Source organism: Fonsecaea monophora (genome assembly GCF_001642475.1).
Source record: "Fonsecaea monophora strain CBS 269.37 chromosome Unknown Scaff84, whole genome shotgun sequence".
Taxonomy (NCBI): domain Eukaryota; kingdom Fungi; phylum Ascomycota; class Eurotiomycetes; order Chaetothyriales; family Herpotrichiellaceae; genus Fonsecaea; species Fonsecaea monophora.
Genome location: NW_019174015.1, coordinates 116,698 through 142,984, shown reverse-complemented (window position 1 = coordinate 142,984; position 26,287 = coordinate 116,698). Strand labels below are relative to the sequence as shown.

Below are 26,287 nucleotides of genomic sequence, written 5' to 3'. Positions count from 1 at the left end.
CGTCATGGGTTCGTGTGTGGTGTGTGTGTGTGTGTGTGTGTGTGTGTGTGTGTGTGTGTGTGTGTGTGTGTGTGTGTGTCTGCTGACCCTGTGCCGGTGCCGGTGCTGGTCTACTGTAGCTGTAGATATAAACCACCCATCCCGCTTGCATTAGTGGCGTCTTCGTCTTCGTCTTCGTATTTGGCATCGTCATGGTCGTCGTCATTGAGAATATCTAATGTCTCATACCTAATGCGCTAGCACCTAATACCTATGTAGGTATCACATTCATGAGACATGGACATGGATGGACATATACTACAGCACAGCCTCGTGGGTCTCGTCGCGGGTCCTCTTCAAAAACGGCATGACGCTTGTTCCCCCCGTGCCGTGTAACTGTCTCGTCGCCGATGCGTCGTCGGACCAAGTCCCAGCTCCTGCTCCGGCTTTTCGCGGCGCCGAGCACGCCGTGGCCAGGTTCGCACCCTTGCGCTGCACGATGTATGCCGCTGGCGGGCTCCGCGAGGGCATGACAATGTACCTGGCGACGAGCTGGATGTGGCTGTTGCGCAGGTGACTCAACGCCGCGACGGCGTCGTTGTATGCGGTCTTGAGCACCGTCGGGGTCCCCTCCTGTGAGATGTATCCCCGCAAATTGCTCATTCGTTCAACTTGTCCGAGAAACTCGCGGTGTGCTGGCTGCATGTAGTTCCTCATCTCCTGTTGTCCCGGAGTCAGTTCACCCGTACGTACACCACCAGAACGGAACTCAACAACTGACCTGTAAGTATCCATTCGGGCCGGTTCCTTCATCCTGCGACTTGTGTCGGCGAGTATTGTTATCTCCCGTTTCATGGTGCTCAACGGCCAGGAAGATGTCGAAGAGCTGGATCAAGGAGCTTTGAGCATTGCTCCCGCCACTGTACTGCCTCCACTGGCCGCGGCCGTCGCCCTCGTCGTAAAAGACACCATTTGGCAGTCCAGCCGCTGCCATTCCCTTGGAGCCCGCACAGAACGGTCGAATGTTGTGGTAGAATACCTGTGGATCGCAATGTTCATACATGCGTTTGAGAGTATTTTCAATTTCTCCAATCCCATTCGCAAAGGCTCGTAGACAAGTTAAAATCGTATTGTCATCGCAGTCATTCACAGCCTGGATACATTGCAGCATCGTCAGGATAAGAGGCCCACCCTTTGCTTCGATGGCCGTGGATACCATGTAGAACCACTCTTCATCTTTTGTGTTGGTGAAAGAGAGCAACGACTTGAGATTGTCAGGGTTGGCCCAATCACTGTCGGGTGTTTTCAAGCCAAAGTTCAAAAGACTAAGCGTCGAGAACATCGCGGTTGGCGGCAGTCCTAAGCGCTGAGACACGGCCAGAAAAGGGCAGCTGAGTTGAGGTGGGAGGCGCTGTAGAGAACGTCAGCTAAGTATCATGCACTATCCATAATCTCAGGACGAACCTCTGCAGGTCGTTCTCCGCCCCAGATATATGCGTGAGTCAAAAACCCCAGGACCGCATATGCTCGCTGCCATTCTGCGTCGCTGTGCAGTCGGCCTGTATCCAGAATAGGCAGGCTGTCGATCTTCGCCCTGATGATATTGTTCATTATGAGTTCAGGCAGGCTCTCTGCCAAAGTCTCCCAAGGCTGGTAGTAGAGGTCCGGTAGCCGTTCCAAAGGCGCGGTATCAAGAAGAAAGCCGGATCTGGCCGAGATGCCGTATCTTCGTGCAAACTCAGTGGGTGATTCTCGCATCTCGAAAGCGCAATATCGAATCAAACAGAGTTAATCCGCAGATGAGATGGTATGTGTTGATCGAGAGAAGGCTGACGGCTCCGTTGAGGATGAAAACGTGGTTCTGGCCGATGAAGCTCCCATCTTCAGTCTGCTATAAGCAGTAGCGGCTCTCGGAGGCGGAGACGGAAGCGGTGATAAGGATTCCTGTCGTCCAGCAAGGATCCTGGTCATATAAATCTTGATTGGTGGAGGGCTTCTCCACAAGCCCCAGATGTTACAGCAATGCCCTGGGCAGTTTCCGTCAGTGAAGCAGGTAGGGCAGGTTATGGACGTTGGATTGTCAGATGCTGGGGGCGAGTAGGTTTCCTGATGGTTGATTTTCCTCTAATTGCAGAGTGTCCGATGGGCAGCCAATAATACAATGCAATCACAGGCATGCGGTTTGCCGTTTAGCTCTGGTGCCCTGAAAGCCACCAGTCGTCGAGACTTCCAGCCAAATCTTGTCCTTGTGCAAAATAGCTTTGCGCCAAAATCGACACTCCCTCATTCATAAAGTCCACGTTACGACCCTCCGAGTCTCGAATGGTGTCGCGAGGAGGCAGAGCAGTTGCCAACCCGGCTGATGTCGTACTGTGGTGATTGAGGCGAGTAGGTTTAGGTAGAAGATGACTGCGAAGCACTTCTCCAGAGGAAGACGATTGACGATGGGATGTGAGAGAGGCACCAAAGTAGACATCTGCGTCTTTGGGCAGTTCTCCCACAAACGATGACTCGATAATCTCCCAGAACAAGCTGAGGTCGATGAAGATGCGAGTATCTGGTGACCTCTGAGATGCAGAATCATGGAAAGAGTCCGACACCACCTTTTCAAACGCTTCTATCTTACCGACCTGTTCAAGTCAGAGAGTTGGGGAGAGAACGGAAGGCTGGTCAATACTCACAAGCTGGCCAATATAAGGCCAACATGTGCCCAAACCTCGAATGAATGACACACATTTCCTGAAGCCGCGTTCCTTCGCTGCCTTGACCTCAGTGTCATCGGAGAAACTCTGCTGTAGGTATATAGTGGCAGCAATAGCTACGCAGTGGGCCAAGAACGGGTCATGCAGATGGAAGCTATGATTCATACACAAGTCCAATAGGTGTAAGATCCATTCTGTGTGAGTCTCATTGAGGTCGGCCGTGTGTTGAAGGAAGACCTCCGGAACCATGGTGAGCCTGAAGTTTCGCAGGCGGAGAAACAACAGTAGCGGATGGTTGAGTAGACAGAGGATGGTGTGGTAAAGTAACTGTAGCATGATCCAGGGGGCCCAAAAATCACGATGCTTCTCCAGTTGATCGTAATTCTGATTTTGAAACCGTGATGGCCGAAAGCGATACTTGTATGGCAACCGCGTCTCGAGCTCCATGAGGTCCGCAGTAATCTGTGAATACTCGGACTGCGGTGACCAGGCAGGGAGAGTACTCGTGGATCCACGCCTATTTGCAAACCTGGCAGCTCTCTGCCAGATTTGACTTATTTGCACAACATACGCGAAGATGCCAAGGTCCGAGGGTTCATTAGATGAACTCCGCTGCTCCAGGGCCGCATCGGTCATCTGAGAGCTGGTACCTGCTGGAGGATCGGGTCTTTGGGGAAACCTCGGGGTCCTTTCATCCCGCACAGCTGAGAAAGTGCCAGTAGAAACTCCATAGAGATTTCTTAACAGCACCACGCTCCAGAAGCATCGGCGTCGCTCGTCGTCAACACGGTCATAGTCGGGTCTCCCGTGATCCGAAGACAGTCCTGAGGATGAAACAAGGTCCGTGGCCAGTGCAATATAAGTGCTTGCCCGGGGAGTATTTCCGTCTGCGGCGATCAGAAATTGCTGCGAGAGTCAAGTCTGAGCTGACTTACGATTGAATTCTCCAAGGCTCAGAAGGCACAATGCTTGGATCGTGGACAGTTCAACGGGCCCATAAGTGACCCGGCGCATTATTAGCTCTCTTGCCTGACTTGCCCAACGTTCGAACATGCGTACTAGATCCGCATCGCTGACAACGGGGTTTCCCATCTCAAAGCGCGACACGAGGGCTAGGATAGACAGCAATAGCTCGGGATCTCGCGAGCTGAAAGTCGCCATCAGGACCTCAGGGGAGAACAGCGGGAGTGGCTGGCAGTTGCAATGTTGGAGGTATAGCTGGACGAAATCACCCACAACACTCCAGGGTGGAAGTCTAGTTGTGTTGTAGGCTGAGCATAAGCCAAAGCAGAGCGCGATTGGGTCAAAATGTCATACCTGTCGCTTGGGGGCAACTCCGAGACCCGGGTGTCGGGATCAGCATGCGGTGAAGCAGTCTGATGCATTGTCGGCGGAACAGGCTGTATTACCGCACTGGGCTGGTGCCTCCTCATCACAGTCAGTGCCCCATGCATCGTCTTACCCTCGAATTTCGGAACGTACGGTAAGAGCTTCCACATTTCAGCGATCCGTGCTTCGAGGACCCCAAACCTCTCAGCCTATGGCCCACACGTCAGCCCATCAACCTCAATGGACGCCGGAGCACCGGTTCACCATGTCCTGGCCACCTTGAGGCGGAAGGGGATTAGCATGTCGTGCAGATGGGGTATTGCTCAGGTCTAGGCTTTGTTGGGTAGACGTGCGTCGATCAGGCGGCGCAACATAGGTACAATGCTGTCCCAGTCGCGAGCAATGAGCGCAGACCGGCCTCTCGCCTGTACATCGCGACTTCTTGCGGCTTTGAATATGGGTGAGCGAAATGACCTCGGTATCCAGTAACCAGGTCCAATGAGCTTACCGGCATGGTTCACAAGCCTGACGCGTGCGTTTAAGAGGTGTCTTTGTCTGGGCCACGTCCATCACCAGGCGTGGGTCAAGGTTTCGATCACTTGGTGAGTAGTGACAGCAGTTCCCGTGTCGATGTTAGCGGCCATCATGCTCAGTGTCATTGGATTGTATTTGTGTGGTGGTGTCTATCTGCGTACTGTGATGCGGACTGCATTATTGATTGTGTGCGCTACCGTAGCGGCGGAGCAAATGAACCACAGTAGCACGTTTGTTCTGATTGGCCGCCAACCCACCACCTCCCTTTCTCTCATCCGGATCTTCGCTTCACAATTCTCTTCATTCATGGCCTCGTGGTCATTATTCGCAGCTTGCCACGCACGCACTCCAAAGAAGGTTCTCATTCTTCTCTCCCCGTCTCAACCAAGACCAAAAACGCGTCAAGGGCTCGGCTGTTTCCCTGATTCTTTCGCTTGGCCATGCCTTTTGCGTGGCAAGATCAGCATCTCCGCATTCTGCCTCTGGCAAGCTTTCCCCATTGATGTCATTGTCGATCGTTCGCCGGTAGCCTTCGGCAGCTCTGCTTTGTGGTCTTCCAGCGCATGGCTGATGAATGGGTCTCTATAAAAGCCTGTCATGCATTTATTTTCCCAGGGTCTCAGTCTTTCTTGTAGATGAGCAGTATCCGCTTCTTGTGGGCCAAGGTAAATACACCGCAGACACTACTCACCATGCTCGCATTTTCTATTCTTGTTCTTGCATTCTGGCTACAGTCTTGCTGGGCTCAAAATTCATGTCCAGCTGTGACGCAGCACTTGACTGACCCCCCTTATGACAACTACTTCTACTCGGACTGCAACAGTGATTCGCAAGCCGTCGTCACCAGCCCACTTCCCGACTCAAATCTGAGTATCATCGGTCCTCGACTGATCATCGCCTGGCCGGCGGGCAACAGTGGTATTTGCACCTTTTTCCAACCTCAGAATGGCCCAAATGGGTCGCTGGCCATAGAACTTGTCAATTCTACTGTAGGATCTCCGTTGGGTCCCGTCTACAGAACGACTCAAGGCTCGGCAAACCCATTTGTTGGTGTACAGGGAATCATCTCGTTCAACACCTCGGCCACATTGACCATCCCAATATTGGGCAGTATTAGAACCATCCGAGACTTCACAGAAGGCCCGAGTCTGCTCCGTCCGATCATTCAGGATGCGATCAACATCACTAGATCGAATGGCACCGGAGCTACCCTCTCGCGACTGTGGCTAGACAATGTTACCACTACTACCTTCACCATGGTCGCGTACGAAAACCCGAGTTCCAACATCACAATTAACCAGCGGAATAAGACCATCAGCTTCGGCGCAGGGTTTTATTGGTTCTCTGCGAGCTTCAACTACCCGCAACTGACGCAGCTCCCTCCGAGCCGAGTCCTGAATACCGCCTCGCAGAACCTGATCACTGAACAGCCAGATCAAACCACTTCGCTTTCATTTCTCTCGTACACGGAAAAATTGCTTGCAGGAGCATGGAGATTCCTCACCTACTTTGGTCGCGACAGCATGATCTCCACGTTGCTTCTGGAGCCGGTGTTGAGTCAAGGTAACGGTTCCGCGACAGAAGCCGTAATTGGGGCAGTCCTCGAGCGACTCAACCGGACTGACGGATCCGTCTGTCACGAGGAGACCATTGGTGACTATGCAACCTATCTAAACTTGCAGGACAACGTCACCAGCACTGCACCCGGTTTCACATATCCGATGATCGACACAGACTATTATCTCCCGGTTCTCATGGCACAATACTTCAACAGCAGCCCGTCCCGCATCAGTCCTTTTCTGAGCCGCAGGGCCGGCACGGTCGATATCCAAAATCGCAACCTGACCTACCAGGATTTGGTGCTCATCAATGCGGAGAAGATCATAAACATCACTGCCGCATTCGCGCAGAACCAGACGTCAGCCAATCTTATCCACCTGAAGTCGGACCAGATCGTGGGACAATGGCGGGATTCTACCTATGGACTCGGAGGGGGTCGGATTCCCTTCGATGTCAATACCGCCCTGGTCCCTGCCGCTTTACGAGCCATTGGTCAACTAGCACGTACACCGGGCGTCTTTCCGAATAACTCGAACGTCAATACTACTTCCTGGCGCACACTTGCCGACTCCCGAGCTCAGATTTGGGAAGAGAATACGCTACAGTTCTTTGAAACAAACATCACAGCTTCGACTGCGCGGTCCCGCCTCGAAGATTTCGTGGACACGGCCACATTCTACAACGGACCGACCAACGCTTCGTCGCTACCTTCATCAGGCAACGTGACGACCTATTCGATTGCCCTGGACGGCTACAACAATCTGTCGTCGGTCAACGTCCAGCACAGCGACAGCAGCTTCCGCGTATTCTTCGTCAATGCCTCGTCTTCCACGCCAGAAGCCGAAGCACAAGAGACGCGGTTCATCAACGCCACGGCCAACAGCCTGCTGCGACCGTTCCCGGCAGGCCTAATGACACCCCAAAGCATGATTGTGGCGAACCCGGCGCTGTCGGGGTCGGACGTGTTGATCGCCAACTTCACCAACGCGGCATACCACGGCTGCGTGGTCTGGTCTTTCCAGCTCTCCATGATGGCCAAGGGCCTGGAGAGACAGCTTGCGCGGTGCAACGCCACTAACTCGACGGCCTCTTCCTCTGCCGCCAGCCGCCCAGCCTGGTGCGGTATATCCTCGGTGTACAACAACGTCGTGCGCGCGTACAACGCCCTGTGGGACAGCATCGACGCCAACGCCGCGCAGCTGCAGGGCGAGGTGTGGAGCTGGACCTTCAACAACCGCACGGGTGACTTTGTCACCACGCCGTTGGGCGTCCTGCCGCCGCCACCCGGGGTTGGGGCCGGCACCGAGAGCGATATCCGCCAACTCTGGAGCTTGACGTTCTTGGCCGTCAGGAGGAATGAAGATCTGCGATGATATTTCTGCTGGTGGGTTGTCAGTTAGTTTATCGGTTCACAGATGTGAGCATTTTATCTCGTGCCAGGCTCTCGAAGTGTATGAGAGAATGACAGAGAGGAATGTCCACAATCAGCCATCCCAGAAAAGTCAAGTCGATGTATCACAGCACCAAATGCTATACGATAATCCATACAGTCGCTAGTGTTAATATCAATCTACAAAATTTAACAAAATCGAATCTCGCATTCATACATGCTGTTTGGAAGTCAATCACGGGACCGTAAATCATCACCGGTATTGAGTATATCACGCCTTCGACCACGTCAACGATAATTAAGACTGACACCAAGGCTGACACCAAACGAAAAGTAAGCGATGCATTCTATTTCCACGTTTCTATAATTTTTGATTTCGAACCAGAGCAGAGCTGCCAGGTAACCGGGGCTGCCGGGACGATCGTAGATAGAGTACAAAATGTTTTACCATACGGAAAGAGAAATCGCACTACTCATCCATCACAAGCCTCACCTCACCTCACCTCACCTCTCACACCTTGTCACCACCACAGAAACCGCAAAGGATAGATCACAGCCTGGCCTGCAACTTCTCGGCCGTCTCGCCGAGGGCATACGCGGAGGGGGCCTTTTTGCTCTTGATCTTCTCAAAGTCGGCGAGGGTGATGCCCCGGGCCTCGACGGCGGGGTTATACCCGACACCGCTCTCCTGGGCGATCTGGGCGTCGGTCTCCGTGACGTCGGTGTTCTTGCGGCCGTCGGCGCGCTTGTAGATGGTGACGACGACGGCGCCGCCGAGGCCGAGGTTGTGCTGCAGCGCGACGTCGATGTCCTTGACCAGACGGCCGTTGTTGGCCCATCCGCGCAGTTGCCACGCGAGCTCGGCGCATTGGGCGAGGCCAGTGGCTCCTATTTGGTCCCCGGCTGGGTTAGCATGCATCCACATTGTCTGACTGTTGTTGGGAGGATTTTTTTCATGGATGAGGGCACATAAGGTGGTGTGGAACTCTGACATACCTAGAGGATGGCCCTTGGAGATCAACCCTCCAGAGGGATTCACAACAGGTCCCTTGCCACCGTACGTGATATCCCCGTTCCTCACCATGAGGTGGGCCTTGCCTTGGTCGCAGAACCCAAGACCCTCGAGCAGAATGAGTTCGTTGGTGGAGAAGCAGTCGTGCACTTCGCACACCTTGACGTCTCGGGCGGACACACCTGCCTCGGCGAGGGCAGCCTTGGCCGCACGTCGAGTCATGTCGAAGCCCACGAGGTCCATTGGGGAGCGCGAGAACAAGCTAGGAGAATCCGTCATCAGAGATTGTCCGGCCATCAGGATAGCGCGGGACTTGAGTTCAGGTCGAGACTCGAGGAAGCGCTGAGACACGATGACCGCCGCCCCCGCGCCGTCAGAGGTGGGCGAGCATTGGAGTTTGGTCAGTGGGTAGTGGATCATGGGCGACTTCTCGATCTCCTCGAGGGTGTAGACGTTGTTGAACTGGGCGTAAGGGTTGCGCGAAGAGTGCTCGTGAGAGATGCGGCCGATTTCGGCGAAGTCGCGGGCTGAGGCGCCATATCTGTGATGCAGTAGCTGGTCAATGAACCCGTCCATCGAGAACAAGGGGGGAACAGCCCTCGCTTGAGGCACAGATGATCTCGCTGAGGTGGACGCCGTGCCGAACAGCGAAAGACGCCCATACACAGGCGATCAGTCCATGGGAGTTTGTGGCTTACTTCTCCATGTATTCCAATCCAGCATTGGCAAAGTATTGCGCATTTGTCGGGGTGTCATGCTTTCCCCTTGTCTCCTCCATCAACTTCGTGCTTAAGCCCATGGGGCTCGGTCTATCATCCCACACACTCTTGATGGCGCCAGGCTTCATGGTCTCAAACCCAATCACCAAGACGACGTCGACGATGCCCCCCCGGACTAGCGTCCGTGCCAGCTGCAGGCCCGTGGATCCGGTAGCGCAGGCATTATTGGTGTTGTATACGGGGATGTTGGTCATGCCAAACTGGTAGAAGATGCGCTGGCCAGACGTGGTTTCGCCATAGCAATAACATGCCACGCCAGTCTGGACATCGTCGTATGTGATGTGGGCGTCCAAGAGAGCTTTGGTACCGGCTTCTAGGCCCAGCCTACAGCAGCCTTTGGTCAGTACTCGGTATGGCACCTCCAGTGGTGTGAGAGACTAGAGATTATGTTGTCCCCTGTGAGACTTACTCAGGATAGGTGCGCAATTGGCGAGGCTTGATGAACTTGGTGAGACCCACCCCAAGCACGTAGGCGTTTTGCTGGAAGGACATGGTGGTGTTGTGCTGTACGAGGTAGTCTGGGTGTTTGGGAAGATGAGGAATAGTGAACGAGCTTCTCGGATGTGCAGGTAATAATAATAGCAGGAGAGTTTGATATTTGTTCCAGTGCTGTTGATTACTATCTCCGGCTTCCTCCACCTCGTCCCGCTCATTATTTTCGAGCCCGAGGGCGACCATCATCAAACATCCCCCGCGGCCGGGAAAATCGTTGAACTCTAACTAGCCGAGGCTCAGACAAGACTCCACAAACGAATTATCATTATCCACAGGTGCCACGATGCTTTGTACTTGCAAACTTGTTAGCGAGTCGCCGTGTGCTGCGGACCATCTGCCGATCGACGCCGATATGGGTCTCGTCGTGGCTCGTCCCGAGTACATGGCCCTATATCAACTCCAGTTGTAATTGTACATGGATATCTCCCAACCAAGTAAAACAAACCACTAACAAACAAATGGTTGGGCTGCCTTTGTCACAAGCAGAGAAGTCAGCCCAGACTTGGCCCAAAGGATATCAGAACAACTCCAAGCCCTGACAATGTTTGAGGAATACAGTGTAGATCCGTATGCGGCGTTCATGGTCGCGACTCTGCACACAGACCATCGTCGTTAAGCCCCCAAACACCGTTGACGTCCAAAACATGTTCCCAATAAGGACCTATCTCCTCTGGCACCCAAGTCATCAAATCATAAATCGTTGTCAAATGTCCTCTTGACATTCACTGGAGGCATGAAGAAAATAATAAAACTGTCTTTCCCGTACTGGTACCGGGATTGGTATCTCTGGGTGCTGGTATGTATCCACCAAGAAGAAGTCCACATTGATGTCAATCGGCATCCTGCGTGGGATGCCGTAACCCTGACATGGTGTTTTAGAAGAGGAGAGCCGTGTCGGCACTTTCAAACGACACCGAGGTGAAACTCCATTGCAAGTGGAACAAGTATGTAAAACTTGGGCCTCTCAACGGAGTGATTATTCAGGAGTTAACTTCCCAGATGAGAATCCGTGGAAAAGAAGGATTGATTGGAATTGGAGTTTGTTTGCCTTTGTGGTGTCACCAATAACTGTTGCTCGCTGACAAAGGGATTGAAGTCCCAGTTATTATGAAAATGACGTGGAAGGCCAGGCGATAACATTTCCGTGTCTCGGGGCCGTTTCTGTGGAAGGCTGATCTGTGGGCTGGTACCGGACAGAAGCGTAAATGACGCGACAGAATAAGGGCTGGGAGGAGACGGAATGGATGAGGGCGGCATCGATGTAGCTAAGACTGGCTGTGAAACTGTTGGCGCGGTAGTACCTCTGGCCGTTCTTGCTCGACCCTGTTCATTAATGTCGTCTGCACTTGGCTGTCTTGTGCCGTATACAATGCGGAGGGAGTCGGCAGGGTTGTGGGGACCAATTTCGGCATGACACCTTTCCAGATGGTTTTCGTAGTGTCCCTGTCGGGCGTAGTTCTTCTTGCAATTCTTTGACGGACAGAAGAAGCGCTGTCCGGGCGGGGCAGTTCGACCAAGGTTCGCCGTCGTCGAATGGTCCTCAGTAGAGCTAGGGCTCCCTGCAGTGCGAGATGGACCACCTGCGACCCGTCCCGGATGTTGTGTTACAAACCCGGGTTGAGTTTGTTGTGGGCCCAAAAGAGGATGGAACGGATCCCCTCGAGATCTCGTGTAAGTGGGTATGGAAGCAGGGCCCGTGCAGGCATGACTCGATCTCGGAAGATTCGTGATAGGAGATTCTGAATGAGGTCGAGCATTGTTGACCTGCATCAGCACCTCCTGCTTCATAGTGTCCCAGCTCTTGTCCGCTCTGATTTGCAGGATCAAGCAGAAGATCTCCTGAGGAGGAGTGAAGTAAACATTTCCGAAGAATTGTCGGAAGAGGGGGGACCGCGCTCTCTGACGGATGCTCTTCAGCATGGACAACTCGCACTCGTCGGCTAGGAGTAAGGCATGGATGACGTGCGAATAGAGGAGGAAGTGTTGGTGACGAGTCAGTTCGTTAGTTTTGGACGAGATGGCATGGAATTGTGAGGTATCAGCATGGCTCTGGGAGTGAGCTGATATGCTTGACTGCAGGTGCTGGGGCGGATTTCCTTGAGGATTGGCTACGTGATTGCTGAACATGGTGTGCTGTACTTGGTCCAAGGCCTGGAGACGGCACAGGGGTTTTCAGTGAATTCAATGCGGAGGACGGAGGACGGATAGGGTTCAACGTGATCGTCTGGGTTGGTCAATCGGAGGTCGACCTGGTTGTGGTGCGAAGCAAAGGAAGACTGGGCGGCGCGGATAAACGGTGAGGGCACGAGGCGTCACTTTTGGGCGGCAATTGTAGCCAGGTATTGTGGCAGTCAACAGTAATCGAAGAGATGTTTGCCGACAAAGGTTAGGAAAAGGATGGAGGACAAAGTGTGAGAAAAAAGATGGTAGTAAATAGGCTGGGTGCATTCATTATATGAACGCTGTAGGTGCAAATGAGTTGAGCAGAGCGCAGACGGAGGGGTATGGGCCAGAACGGGGTGATGTAGGATGTAAGCGTGAAGCGTGGACGCGGGCGTATGAGAGGGCGCATGATATCCAAAGGCGAGGTACACCGTTGTGATGGGACATAGCGAGCAAACACAGTTAGGCAAGGCAGATACGGCTATCATTCATTCATGAGTTGTTGGACTACAACAGGTGAGAGTCGCAAGAGTAGCGGAAGGACGAAAAAAATACATGAAAACAAAGAAGTTTGTTACGTTCTGGCTCAGTTAGGTTAGGCTTATAATAGAGGCTGGTTATGCCCAGCCCAAGCCTAACTAGAGCCAGGGAGGGTACCCACGACGAGGACAAGCGAGGCAGGCTTCCAAGCCCTGGGGGATGCCCACGCCGGACTGCTTGACCCAGAGCTATGATCCCAAGTCCTGAAAAGTGATCCACTGGGGCAGTGATGGCGTTGTCTTTGCTCGTCATTTGGAGCTAAAAGGATGCAAAATGCGCCAATCCCCCATTTCGACAGCCCACTAGCCTTCATCCTCCCCTCAAAACGTGGTTTTTTTTTCATCTCGTCCCACGACCTGGACCAAGTAGGTACTTGTACGCAATGGATCAATCACCTTCAACGTACGGCACGGGCACTGAACGGGTTTCAGCAGGGATGGGCCTCTATTGCTCCACGCCGCCAGTCATCTCTCTCACTGGCTTCGATTGATCCCATCCACATCCCATCCCATCCCATCGCTCCCATCGCCCACCACCGCGCCACCCGCTTTCTCTCCCTTGCGTAACGAAAGCAGCGCCCCCAAGGGCCACCCCTGAAACCCGAGGAACATCATATCCGATACCTAAAGGAGCGCGGTCATCCCCGTACGAGGTTCACCTGAAAACGTGGGACTGGTGCCTGGCCGCTGCACCGTGACCTCCCGCCCGCCTCTGTGCGACTATTTGTAGGTATCTACCTACACAGAAAGCAATGCAGCACTGGGAATGGAGTCATCCATCCCGTTAATAACTGGTTTTTGTGGCGAAATTGGCACCCTTCGTCTCATCGCGCTCCGGTTTCCTTCCTCCACACAGCGTCTAGCCCTTCGAAGGCTCCAACGAAAGATGCGCTCTCCAGCAATCAGCAATCAGTCCACCTGCAAGCTGTCGCTCTGCGCGACACAGCAATACCTCACCGCCTAGAGTTGCTGATCGGGCAATTAATCTGTTGAAGCTTTGTGATTCCTGCTGGTCGAGGCCAATTTCATCTCATCGTCATCGTGCTTGGGCCACTGAGGCGCAACCCAAAAATAATATTCCGACACTGCACTTCGCACTGTGTTTTGGGGGCACTTTTGATGGCCAGGGTTAGAATATGTGCAGATCTGTCCATGATCCTATCGAAAGAGTCTTCGACATCAGCAACACCAGGACTCGAAAGTCCGTGGGGACCTGCATTCGAGGATCAGGAACCGACGAACCGCACCGTTCACCAGCTGGCCCGCTACGGTTCAACTGCTACCAGCAGCTCCATCATGCGGGCAAGCAGGTGTACCACCCGCTTTGGAACTGCTCGACCGTTGTCCCTGCCGCCAAATGCTAGAATCTCCCGCTACCTATTTAGCATGGTGCGCAACCTTGCATCCCGCCCACATCCGTAATCCCAATCACTTGCTGCCACGCTTCCTCAATTTGACATGATTTCGGTTGTGGCGGAGATAGGAATCAGGAATGCACCCTACCCAGCTGACTCGCACTGTTTGTCGACATACATACATCAATACTCCCGTCCCTGCGTCCCTGGACATATTCTTGGACCTCCTCGCGCAGTCAGAAGGCCAACCCATTTAAAGATTAGCTCTAACAGGTGTGTTTCAGATTCCAACTTATCTCTATATCATCGAATGGAAGACGACGAAATTTTGATGAATATCATCTGTTCGCCTTTTCATTTAATGGCTCCCCACCATCAGTTCGGCCAACGCGGGCAAACTGTGGACAAAGTTCCTTCCATCTGGTAGTCACCCACTGCGGCCGTCGGGTTGATCGCAACCAGGAAATGCGTTTTGCAAACACGGGTCGCCTCATCAGACGAACGCACCCCTGCCGACATTCTTGCCGACTCAAATTTTTCAACCACATCATGCAGTCCTAGCGGCGGACCCGTGTTTGGCTCTTTGGGCGGCTTTGGTAGTGCTCATGTCAATGCTGATTCTGGTAGGGTTACTGCGGCGCCGGCTGCGGGGATCAGATACGGGAAATCGCGTTCCAAAGGTGACCCAAGGGCCTGGACCCTACCAGAGGTGCTAGAGCCTTCGCATTTGTCGGCTCGTGGCTGTCAATCCAAGCTGGAGCAGGGAAAGGAATTTCAGCGAACAGAAGCCTATACCCCAACCCGAGCTTCCAGGTTCTGCATAGACAACTCAACTGACATCCAAAACCTCACAGCAAAACTCCCTTTTGTGACAATGAGCTACTGACGACCCGAGCTAGCCTCTTCGCCTCGTCTTCCATCTTTGGTCTTCCATCATTTGAAATTGACCATATTCGGCTTCGTCTTTCAGAGGATAGCAAGACTCGTGATTACGTTCATGTTGCGATGTGACGAGGCGTGACCCAGGATTACTCGGGTCAAAGCTGAGGGCCTCCAGAAGTGAAGTGGTAGATAGCCCACTGGGTCCAGATGGTCCTGGAGAGCTTTCATCGAACACGCCCTGGCTCATGCTGATCTGGAAGCCATTGTGGCCAGTGGTGAAAGTGAAGTCTCCCGCATATCTGACACCATCTTGGCGAGCGTTCGAAATCTCATTTCCACCACCGTAGGACTCCTGGGACAATCGTCGTTGAGTCAGGGGCGAGTCGCTCGCACTTGTGACGACCGAAGATGTGGTGTCGCCCTGATTACTCGGCTGAGGCGATGAGTCTGGCACCAGGAACTCTGCAGGATTCCGGTTGCGATACTCCGACTCTGCGTGGCAGTTGCGCATGTGGTTGCTGAAGTTTCCAGCATTCCTGAAAGCATCATGCCTGCAATTCATGTAAGGGCATTTGTATCTCTCTCCTTTTGGTGCCCTTCCTTTTGCCCTCTGATAGGTAGGACTCTGGAATTTTTTCCTCCCGCCCACCATCGAAACTGGCGTCGTGGATCTTGTTTGACTACCTTGACCAGGACCTGGACTGGAAACGTGAGATGCGAGAGAACTGTTCCCTTCCGATGCACGAGGGACCGGGCGATTGCAGGAGTCACCAAAGTCTCGCCCTCCATGCCCAGTAGCCTCTAAGCCGCCGGAAATCAGATCTGGCGGTATTGGGATTGAGGAGATGATGTCGATACACTCAAAACGCGAATGCTCAAAATCATACTGATCTCTGAGTTCATTGACCAAGCGCCACAAGTCAGGAGGGAGTCTGCCATACTCCTGGCAGAGATAGCGAGTTAGAAGGTGGTGAGCGGTGGAGTATTCTCGAGGATTGTACAACTCAGTCCACAAAGCGGACGTCAGACGAAGGTAGCTGCATACCGTGTCTCGAAAGATTGCAATATCCTGTCGACCAATGATTGTGGCCAAGATGGCATGTGAGTTTGATGTTTGACGATGCGAAAGGGATGTTTGCGAATTGTTATTGGCGAAACCGATTCGGCTTTGGTCGAAGAGCGGTGACCAGGTCGCTTGTTGGAATGCATATGCTGGACCCATTGGGGTGGCAACTGGCCTATGTGTTTGGTTCCCCATCTGGACAGGATATCGGATTTCCAGCTCCGAAGATGGACTGTCGATCATTCTCCCAGTCAGCATGGCCAGCGGCTGAATGGCATCATTGGGAGTCGAGAAAGAAATCCTGAATTGCTCCATGACGGCGGGTGGCAAAGCGAATACGACCAATCAATTTACGCGCCAAGGATAAATGGCACTCGTAGGAAGGACGAAAGGAAACCGGCCAGCGGTCTGGGACTGAAAGAAACAACGAGGACAAGGAAATGTCAAGGCCGTGGAAGGAGAGCGGGGGGAGAGAAGAATCTGAACGGGAGCATATTTTCGTAGACTGAATGAAACTTGTGGGTAGATGAGATTTAGAAAACTCGGGGATTTTTGAAGCAAATAGAGCATTCGGGGCGGAGGAACTTGGGGGGAGTTGATAATGGCTCGAGGCTGGGCCACCCGTGGATGCGGCGTGATGCGAACAGACGCCAAACCAGTGTGCGTCATGGTCATGTCCACTTCATCCAGATCTAGCATCTCCAAGCCACTGGTGTGGCTGCTCAGACTTGGTTTAGGTAAGGGGCACGGATGCAAAAGTCGATGGGATTTTGCGGCTCTTGTTCGAACTGGGGGGGTTTGCATCAAGCTTGAAGGTGGATTGGGGGACAAAAGGCCTCGCAATAGGTCCCGCGTCGTGCACAGCCTCAGGCACCACGGGGCCATCGGAGACCGCGGTCGACGCTGGTTGGTCAATTTAGAACAAGATGCCGAGGTATCAAAGCTAAATCGGACCCCCCTGCACGCGGAGTTTTTCCAAAGGCAGTTAGCTCGTATTTGTCTAACCAATAGACGCTGGAGCGCCACGACTTTTTGGGCCCTTTTGTGGCTGATGATTGTCCACTTGCCTACAAAGTACGAGCCACCGACTACTTGTACTTTCCTTCCGAGAAAGAAGAACGAGATGCGCCCTAACGAGTGCAATACGCGGGTATCAGGGCATGTACAATGCTTTCCTGTCGGAGCATGTGAAAATGGGAATCGTGACTATATTACATAAACTTGTGCTTGTAGATGCAGAGATTGATGACAAGGTAAGGTGGATTAGCTGAGCTGATTTTGAGTGATTTGTTGGACCGCCTTGGTACTTGTACCCAGAGTAATGTGTACTTGTACCGAGTACATAAACCCTTTTCAGACCAGCAACCAACCAAGAGACGGACCAAGAACCGGGCGACCGGGCAGCAGGGTTACTACGCCTCACTCTTCCATTGATTATTATGGTCGAGAGAGGTTATGTATGTACAAGTACTCGGTACAGAGTACAACAACGGGTTTCGTCATAGGTACCGGGTACATTGGTGGAAAGCCACACTACGTGACTACCTAGCAGCTCGGTATTCGATACAAGTACGAGGGAAGGGAGTCGTATCTCGTACGAAGATCATTACACTCGGCACTGTGGGCCACCAAGCCCATCATCAAGCGAAAGACCTGGTCTGCTCCGTATGTAGGTGTGGCTGGTCAACACCCAAGACACGCTGCCAATCGCCCAGTGCCTGCTAATATTAAGCGAACAAGGCCTACCAAAACGAACAATGCGTGTGTGGCTGTGTCCGTGTCCCTGTCCCATGCCCGTGAATTCCAGTGACCAATGAATCCATCAAGGGAGCCCTTTTTCCCATCTCGTCTCGTCTCCATCCATCCAATCTCCATCCCCGATTCCCCTTCATCTCTGTTCGTTGTTCGATGAGTTTCCCAACAGTCCGGAACGGCCGTGGGTTTTACCAGGCTTGCCGGGACAAAGAGTTCCAAGACAAGCAAGGGTATCTATCTACTTACAAGGTACCGAGTACTTGTACCCAATGGCAGTGCGTTTATTGACGCCAGCTTTGCCCAGTCAGAATCTACAAAGCACAAGTACAGTACCTACCTACGAGGGTACTCCCTCCGTACGAGTAACGAGAACATATCTCTTAGTAAGAGAGAGGATTGGTCCATCGCGTCCACCTCCACCTGCACCTTGCACCTTTCTACCTTTACAGCTTTACAGCTTTACAGCTTATCAGTACAATGTACTTTGCACACGTATTACCACCAGCAGAGGGTGACAATGCCATGCCACGTCACGGACCTTGAACCTCTCTTGTCTGTCTGGCTTCGAATTGTCATCGACCCCCGTCCCCGTCGAGTCCCCAGAACCCAAAGTTAGAATCAATTCAATCACAGCGCCACTCCGTCGCCCGCCGGCCTGCGGGAAAACAGTTTGTGCGAATTTGTACCCGGTTTCTCACCTCACTCACCTCACATGTCTCGTGTGTGTCTGTCCACGGACCACCATGAGGCGAGATACACAAGTCCTCGGTACTGCTCGCTGAGTAGGGGCGATTGATGGCGAATGACGCAATAATTCGGGCAGAAACACCAGAAAAGGCACAAGTAAAGTACCGCCGAGTGTCGAGTACCGAGTCTTCGGTAATAATGGGCTTGGGACTTGGTACTTAGAACTTGTTCGATGAAGATGATTATGATTACTATTCCGCACATCTTCCGTGTCCCTACGTCTACCAAGGATACTAAAGATGCTAAAGAGGCTAAGGATAGGTATGTGATTAAGTGGTAAAATAACCTAGAACAAATCTCCTTGTACGGGGCGCATACGAGGTTTTCATGTGTACCTCGTGTTCGGGACAAGAATCCTCCGTGGATCAGCCATGGCGGTTGTGAGGCAATGACACGCACGGATACCTTTCCACCTCATACAGCGAGTACTTGGTCCTTGGTACATGGGATATACTTGAGTAGATACTCGTCGTGTCCATGTGAAACTTGAGCTTGCTTCGCTTATCAATTGTAATTGTGCATCAGAGGGCAATGCATCCTTGACTCTCCTCATTTGGTAACCCGCCACAGTCGCTTGCGCCTAGCCTGTGGTCCCCTGCACTCCAAAAAGCCAAATGTCTGCGCCTGCCACTGCTTCTATACATATTCCATGCCATGTCCATTGGACACCACACATGCTTGGCGTTGCCTTGCATGATGTTGTGCCACCACGTTGGAGAATAACTCGACCATCGATTCGACGGCGGACATTAGTCTGAGCGAGGCATCCAGCGGCCGACACCAGTTCGTGATGATATGCCTGGTCTCCCAACAACTAAAGGGTGTACCGGTGCGCCCTGGCTCAACTCGATGCCTTGAGGACCGAAGTTAGGCTCTTGACAGTCCACGCGCAGGGGGAGACCTCCGAGTCTGCCTCTGGCAGGTAGGGGGGCGCGCGAATGGGAGAGCATGTCCGCCTTGAAGCCTTGTCCAAAAATCGTCTCTTCAGGCATACCTTTCCTAAAGCTAAATTGTTGATGGCGACAGCTAAAAACGGAGCCATTCGGCACCAATCTGCTGGATCGAGCCGGCAGATACATAGGTGACAAATCGTATTCCAGAGAAGAGACAATCAGCATCGGCCGTTCCTTTTGGAATGAGACCATATGCCGGGGGACTGAATAGACTCGGTGCGAATCGTTCAACCAGGCAGAAATACCACTGGGCGAATAATGTTGCCCCGTCACGTCCTTGTCCTGTTGTCCAACATCTCCCCCCTTCGAGTCTCGCCAGGAGGCCACAAGCTCATATCTGATGTATCAGTGAAGGGTAGATATTGCAATCACGGCAACTGTGCCGTATAAAAAGTCGTCGCGTCACTAACCATGCCACTCACATCCGGCAGCTGACCATTGCTTCGCTCACTCTCCAAGATGGCCATAAGTTCCATTTGTTGCTGGGAACTCAGGCTCTGCATTGCATAATCGCCCGGGCCACTTGCGTTGGCAGCTGTACCAGGATGCCCTCCTGCTACCGCTCTAGAAGACCCGTGCGAGCCCGGTGGAGGGAATGATTGCCCCATGTATCGACTGTACTCGTGACCAAAAGGGGCAAGGTATGGAAGGTCGTCGTAATTCATGTTGGGAGACCCCGTCAAGCCGGGGATAACTCCTGGGATAAGAGGTCCAGCTGTCCACGAACCACCAGGACCCGCGCTGGCGCCGCTCGTTGCTGGGAAAGAATGTGGGTCGAAACCAGGCAGACTGTAGTGCATCGCTGTGGCGTCAATGCGGGGCAGTGTTTGGTGGCTGGTTGTAGGGATATACTGTTGTTGCGGATTGGCCATTGGTTGTGTTGATGTAGGGAACATCTCCGGTTGAGGCTGAAACGGTTGTTGCGCAGAATGGTCAATGTAGCCAGCCGCCGCGTTCTTAAAGTTGTGGTTGTTTGCTGTGGTGTGCACACTATGGATCGACTGGGGGGATTGAGCACCATAGATTGACGTATTTGTGGTACTGGCTGGACTGTTCGCAAACTGTGAAGCTGCTGCTGAGCTCAGGTCTTGTGTCGTTGTGGAAGAGACATAATCTGATTGCGAGGCAGGGGATTCCTTGCTGTCGGCTTCGTATGCCTTGAGACAACCATACACAAGGTTCTCGTAGAGTTGTTGCGCAGAGCGTACCCCCGGCCAGCGGTCGGCGCAAAGGTCGATCGCTCTGAGTGCGTCCTGGATATGCACCTGGACCTCTTCCAAGGGATGCTGTTGTCTGATACCAGGATATGACAGGCACCAGAGCACTGTATTAAGCGCCATAAAGATGGCTTGAGTAAAAATCCAGGTAATATCGATCAAATGCCCTTCGACCTGGCGCTTCTGGAGTTGGATGTTGAACGTGGCTGCAGAATAGCATTGCTGGGCTGCGTAAAGAGAAGGACTGGGAATTTGCGGCGACGGTCGGTACATGAACACTATCATGGTGTTTTTGCGACCAATAAACCAGGCCTCGCTCAAGCCAGATCCCTCGTCGTTCTTGGGGCAATCCCGGACCCAGTTGTCGATCTTGGTCAGCATTTGGTGAAACCACGGGTCTTGATCATGCACAGGTGCCTCTCGCTTCTTCAGGTATAGAGTCCGCCTGATCTCGGCCTGCAGCAGCCTCATCTTGAAGAAGTGGATGGAGATGCACTTTTTCATGATTGGATGGTGACCAGTAAGCAGTCCGTCTGCACTGATATATTTATCGTCGCAAAGTTCGAAAAAGTTGACGTTGATGTTGTCGACAGTTACACCAAAGGCACTCGGCCTGCCGAGACTGTGGGCAAGTCCATACTCCATGGACGTTATGATCCAAAACAAACGTCGTCGCATGTCCACCTCTAGGGCATTGGGCCTGGCACCGGAAGGCGGTCGATGAATTGTCTCTTCTTCGCATAAACCCAGCTCTTGACATAGTTTCGCTGCGATTCCCACCACCCAATACGCTGCGGTTCGAGTCGGTGTGAGCAACGAATATTGCGCAATGAGCGCGAAGCATTGAAGCGTCGATAAATCCATCTTCTGAACAGCACCTGTCAGAAACGGAAGCGCAGCCAGATAGTAGCTGTCAGCCAGCCCAGCGTATTGCTTATCTAGCTTCTGCATGCTGATTGCCACAACGAGACGGACTTGGAAATTAAGAGTTGGGTCCTTTGATCCGTCGTATACAGCCTGCAGCTCCTTCCGAAAAGAGGGTTCGTGAAGAAGCGGGAGCATGTATTGGGCTTTCACCATGTATATGTCCACAAGCTCATCCATGAGGACACTGTTGGGAAGATCTGGGGCGGCGACCGAACTGATGAGAGGATATACTTTCGACGTAGGCTTGCTGCTCTCGGCGTCAAACTTGTCTTTGATCTCTTGAGCGGCGTGTTGCGGGACGACGTCTTTGATGGTTCTCCGGAGCGAGTTCTGCTTTGCGAATTCCATGACAAAACGGGTGATGGCAATGCCACTTGAAGGCCCCAGAAATCGGGATTCATCGTTCTCACTGAATTTGACCAGCCCAGCGCCACGCGCCATAGCCTCGTGGTCCGGTTCATATTCCTCCTCTTTTTGCAATGCCTTGAGTTCCTCGTTGAGCCGGCGCACCGTCTCCTGCAGGGACGTGATGTATGTTCGCGGAATGGTTCTGTTCTTGGCCGAATCGTAGTATTCGCAGTGCGCATTGCTCCTTTCACAAGGCTCACACCGAGGAAGCGCGGGGTCGCATCGGGTTTTTCTCTGCGAAAACGTTAGGACTGACTCTCTCAAGAAATCTGGCAGGACAAGAAGAAGGCTCACCTGTCTGCATCGTACACATGCAGTTACCGTATGGTGTACCTTATCCCGGGTTCGAGCCGTTTCCGGCGAGTCAGCCATTGTCGCATGTTCGCTGTCTGCCATCAATTCAGCAAGCGGATAGCAAAGGGTCGATGTTCAGGTGGTCAAAGATGGTGAAGGCGGCCTGCAAGGGAGATCGATATCCATTCCTCATGATGCGTGCGTGGCCTGCCAGTGATGAAATAAAGTACGGGAAGTTTGCTCATGATCGGATGTTGGACAGTGCATTAGGTGAGGCCAGACACCATTGGATTGCGCTGAGAGTTTGGGCATAGGGTTACCGCCTAGCGGAACCCGGATGAGCCTGTCAGCAGCGAGGGGTGGGCTTCAACAGGACAAAACATTCTTCTGCTCGCCTGGTGACAGATCCAGGTTCTGGGGCCAGATGTAACGGTCGGCCACAGATGTTGACGAGCTGGAGTGTCAGTGACCTGTCAAGAGGATTTGGCTCCTGTGCAGCTCAGATTGAAGAATTGACACGGAGCTGAAATCCTAAAGCTGAGGAGGACAGCACAAGGTCAGGGAGGACTGCGACGACGCCTATTCGCCCAGTACCTGGATGCTTACCTGTCCAGTAGCAGTAGGGGTCCTGTCATGCCTGTATTTGGGCAGAGGCCATCGAGGCCCTGAAGGGGTCCAGGCGCTCACGGATCCCCCGCGGCTGAAGTCTAATAGGGGTTGGCCCTCGACTCGCTTCTCCCATTGGGTGGGGAACAGGCGAGAGAAGTGCCCGGGACCCCCAGCCGCCACCAAAAGAGGGGACCCAATGATGAAAGGTCAGTGCCCACCGACCCCTCCATGGATGAGCCCCTTGGCCGAAATGTTCACTTGATCGTCGTCAATCGTCAAAGAGCAAGACACATCCCTCATCGTCACCAACCACAATAGAAGACAACGGCAGCAGCTACAATTCAGCTCAAGTCAGTCGTAAAAGAGATCGCCAGATCGCCATCTCTGCTCATTGCCCTCTACCAGACAGCGCACCCGTCCTTCACCATCGAGGTCGCACTACTCAGACTCTGGCTGGTAAAGATAGCGTCACAGATCAGCGCCAACAATTTCATTGTTGTCGATATCCTCAGGAAAACCTACACGTATCGAGCAGAAATGTGTTGACTATCACCTCCGAATTCCTTTCTTCAGTCATGACGAAGAGCGAGTCCATCGAGGCCCTCCTAGCTCCCTCACTGAGGGTGTCCAGACCTGTGGCTGCGTGCGCGAGGTGTCGCTCTGCGAAAATCAAATGCGACGGAAAACTGCCCGCTTGTTCTGCCTGTGAGAGATCTGGCAAAGCAACCAGTTGCACAAGCGCCAACGATGAATTTGCGCGGGGCAAGGAAAGAAGCTATGTCGCAGCCCTCGAAGCTGCTGCTCAACGGCTACAGAAAAAGATCAATGCTGCGCGAGCGGAGGCTGCCAGTCAAACGACGCTGTCTAGCACGCACTTGACGACGGGCCGGCCTCCCCAGCGACGAAAGATAAGCGGCGCTCGCCGAAAAGAGGCTTCGGATGTTGACGAGCTGGTCAGTGACTTTGGCTTCCTCACTGTCAACGCTACCTCGCGCGATTTCCATGGGTTTACCTCGACCATGTCATTTGCGAAGCTTCTCCTCTCGGCGGCGGCAAGAGGAGAGCTACCTCCTCTTGAATCGCGAGGGCTGCCCCCTCGATACGCCATCACTCCCATGATCAATCAATACCTTGAAAACATATTTGTCCTCTTCCCCTTCTTCTCCGAAACAGACTTGATGTCTAGCTTGTCTCGCATCTATCACGAGTCTTCTGCGATCTCATCGACTGTGACCCCCTTGGACGTGTGGTATGTACGCCTGATTCTGGCCATCGCCTATGCCTCGAGCTCGCAACGGAAAGGAGACGAGAATGACAAGACAGCACTACAACACATGTCGGCAGCTAGAGGACTTGCCTGCTACGTATTACATCCTGGATCCATTGCTGGAGTGCAGGCTCTCCTCCTTCTGGTACAGTACTCACTGGTAGACCCAGCACACTATGATCCCTGGTACCTCGTAGGCATGGCAGCTCGCCTCATGGTCGATCTGGGGCTGCACTGCGAGCCACCTCCAGAGACGAAGATCAGCAAGGATGAATTGGACCTGCGAAGAAGGATATTCCATTGTGTTTACGCTTTGGACCGCCTCGTCAGCATGTCTCTTGATCGGGCATTCTCATTCACCGACGATTCCGCTTCCGAGGTGCCTCTACCAGAATCAGCGTCGGAGTCATCCCAATCTCCGGTTTTCCAGCGTTCGATCAGGCCATGCCTCTATATGTTTGACATTCGCCGCGTTCAGTCTAGCTTCTATCAGAGCACAAGATGGTCTTCCCGGTCTCAATGGCCTCTGGCTACGGCAGCTACCTATGCCAGCTCTGTATCCAACGATATCCACGCCTGGTATTCCACCATCCCCACGACACTATCACAGCGGCATTTGATGCTCTTCAACGTTGAAAGGCTGTATTGTCAGATCTTGGTGGTCTCGCCCAACCAGCGTGTTCCTGCACGCAGTATGACGGATCTCAACAAAGAGCTTGTGTTCGAATACTCAGCCCAATACGCGGATCTTCTGCAACCGATCACGCAGGACGTGGGCTGGCACGCATACCTGACATTCGCGGATATCAGTCGAGCAAAATACGTGGGACAGAAGTTTGTGGAAGTGATGTGGTCGGATTTCGATCGGCTCATCAAGACGACGCATGCCATTCGCGAAGGCTCGCCTCTCGCCAACAGTGTTCCCCTAGATAATGGTCAGCGGGCGACCATCTGCCTCCAGAAGATCATTGAGATTCTCGACTTTGCACGACACCGGTGGTCTATGCCAGAGATGCGCGAGAAGTTCGAACAAGAATCGGCCGTTCTCTTCTCACGGCTGAAGAGCAGACAGCTGGAGATGGGCGCAGCGCAGTACACCAACACGGCCCATGTCAATGCTTCAACGACCGCTGGCATTGGATATAACAGTATGGCAAGCAATATCTATCCAGCTACGAATGCCTATCCATATGAAGGGTCTCAACTTCCGAGCCCTCCAATCAATCACGACCCTGTCCAACCTGATATGCAGCAACAATCGATGTTGACCCCACCAGAAGACTATCACATGCCCCCCATGTATCCGATGCCACCTGGATCCCTGCCTCGGCGGAGCTATGAGTTTTACGGCGGACGCAGTTGAGGGCAGCATTGGTCTTTGATGCCTCCGAAATTACATCAGGCTCAACTGCCTAGAAATAGTGCGGGATGACTTCTGTCGCGTGCCTCGATGCCGCGAGTCGGTCAACGGCACCAGCAGTGACAAAAGATGTGCAAGCCTCTTTTGGACCATCTTTATCCCAAACCACGCAGACCACGCAATCTTATCTCCCCTATTAGAATCCAACACCAGGGTTCAAGAAACCTAGATCACTCGGAGCGCGACCAAGGAGGGTGTCAGCTCCCGTAAAGGAGGGCAGGCGCCCAAGTCATCTGAGAGCGCGATGAAGCCCACGTGTATTGCTCGGTTCTGCTAATTGGCCTTGCAACGCCTTCACCGCACAGTCTGAGTTTTGGGTGGTTGCAGCAGTGCAGTGCCAACCTGTTCTTGAGAGAGGGGGCCAGTTGCAAGATCATGCGAAGGTTGTAAGACGGAGCGAGGGCAGAAGTCCATTCCTAAACTCCCACAGTCGATATTTATCTTGGTTCAACTCATCTACAGCGCAGTCTCACGAGGGAGCTGACACGCTGTTGTGCGGATTCAGGGCCTTGTATGACGCAATCTTGCACAATGTCCGGCTATTACTTCCAGAATCTCTCGCCCCGTGCCTGACCATCGCAGGCGCATCGCGGGGGCATCCAGTGGCTCACTAGGCCGTTGCAGGGGCGGCGGTTGGTCAAATTATTAGGCTCGCCCAGGCCAGAGGCCTCCTTCCGCAGGTGCCTGGGATTCCCAGCCAGTCGAACCGAGCTGGGTGTCGGACCCCCATTCGCTGGATGACGTGGGTTTCCCCTTGAGCCTGAACCCGTTTTTCGAGGACCTTGACCTGCGCATGAGTCTCTTGCACGTTCCACTGTGAGCGATTTCGTTCTCCATGCAAGATTTATCCGCTCCCATTCACCAGCTTCACGCTTTGTCGCTGTCTGATGAAGTTTGTTTGCACGTCC

The 26,287-nt window shown here is 53.1% G+C and overlaps 8 protein-coding genes across 8 annotated transcripts; 2 read left to right on the top strand and 6 right to left on the bottom strand.

Moving 5' to 3' along the window:
• Positions 1 to 297: 297 nt before the first annotated feature.
• Positions 298 to 1,737, bottom strand: AYO21_09063 (hypothetical protein; the record flags this gene model as incomplete). Its single annotated transcript, XM_022659001.1, has 3 exons — positions 298 to 699; positions 761 to 1,390; positions 1,444 to 1,737. The coding sequence occupies 3 exons, from the start codon at positions 1,735 to 1,737 to the stop codon at positions 298 to 300; spliced, it is 1,326 nt and encodes a 441-aa protein (XP_022508742.1).
• Positions 1,738 to 2,168: 431 nt separating this feature from the next.
• AYO21_09062 (hypothetical protein) lies at positions 2,169 to 4,066 on the bottom strand (the record flags this gene model as incomplete). The annotated part of the gene is made up of 4 exons (XM_022659000.1): positions 2,169 to 2,609; positions 2,661 to 3,568; positions 3,617 to 3,936; positions 3,999 to 4,066. The coding sequence occupies 4 exons, from the start codon at positions 4,064 to 4,066 to the stop codon at positions 2,169 to 2,171; spliced, it is 1,737 nt and encodes a 578-aa protein (XP_022508741.1).
• A 1,170-nt stretch (positions 4,067 to 5,236) lies between these two features.
• AYO21_09061 (hypothetical protein) lies at positions 5,237 to 7,477 on the top strand (the record flags this gene model as incomplete). Its single annotated transcript, XM_022658999.1, has 1 exon — positions 5,237 to 7,477. One exon carries the CDS (start codon positions 5,237 to 5,239, stop codon positions 7,475 to 7,477), a length of 2,241 nt encoding a protein of 746 aa, XP_022508740.1.
• Positions 7,478 to 8,044: 567 nt separating this feature from the next.
• AYO21_09060 (hypothetical protein) lies at positions 8,045 to 9,777 on the bottom strand (the record flags this gene model as incomplete). Its single annotated transcript, XM_022658998.1, has 3 exons — positions 8,045 to 9,047; positions 9,205 to 9,609; positions 9,695 to 9,777. The coding sequence occupies 3 exons, from the start codon at positions 9,775 to 9,777 to the stop codon at positions 8,045 to 8,047; spliced, it is 1,491 nt and encodes a 496-aa protein (XP_022508739.1).
• Positions 9,778 to 10,767: 990 nt separating this feature from the next.
• Positions 10,768 to 11,907, bottom strand: AYO21_09059 (hypothetical protein; the record flags this gene model as incomplete). Its single annotated transcript, XM_022658997.1, has 1 exon — positions 10,768 to 11,907. The coding sequence occupies one exon, from the start codon at positions 11,905 to 11,907 to the stop codon at positions 10,768 to 10,770; it is 1,140 nt and encodes a 379-aa protein (XP_022508738.1).
• Positions 11,908 to 14,732: 2,825 nt separating this feature from the next.
• On the bottom strand, positions 14,733 to 16,097 carry AYO21_09058 (hypothetical protein; the record flags this gene model as incomplete). Its single annotated transcript, XM_022658996.1, has 3 exons — positions 14,733 to 15,270; positions 15,369 to 15,420; positions 15,491 to 16,097. The coding sequence occupies 3 exons, from the start codon at positions 16,095 to 16,097 to the stop codon at positions 14,733 to 14,735; spliced, it is 1,197 nt and encodes a 398-aa protein (XP_022508737.1).
• Positions 16,098 to 19,605: 3,508 nt separating this feature from the next.
• On the bottom strand, positions 19,606 to 22,161 carry AYO21_09057 (hypothetical protein; the record flags this gene model as incomplete). Its single annotated transcript, XM_022658995.1, has 2 exons — positions 19,606 to 21,936; positions 22,123 to 22,161. 2 exons carry the CDS (start codon positions 22,159 to 22,161, stop codon positions 19,606 to 19,608), a joined length of 2,370 nt encoding a protein of 789 aa, XP_022508736.1.
• Positions 22,162 to 23,267: 1,106 nt separating this feature from the next.
• AYO21_09056 (hypothetical protein) lies at positions 23,268 to 25,322 on the top strand (the record flags this gene model as incomplete). The annotated part of the gene is made up of 1 exon (XM_022658994.1): positions 23,268 to 25,322. The coding sequence occupies one exon, from the start codon at positions 23,268 to 23,270 to the stop codon at positions 25,320 to 25,322; it is 2,055 nt and encodes a 684-aa protein (XP_022508735.1).
• Positions 25,323 to 26,287: the final 965 nt, after the last annotated feature.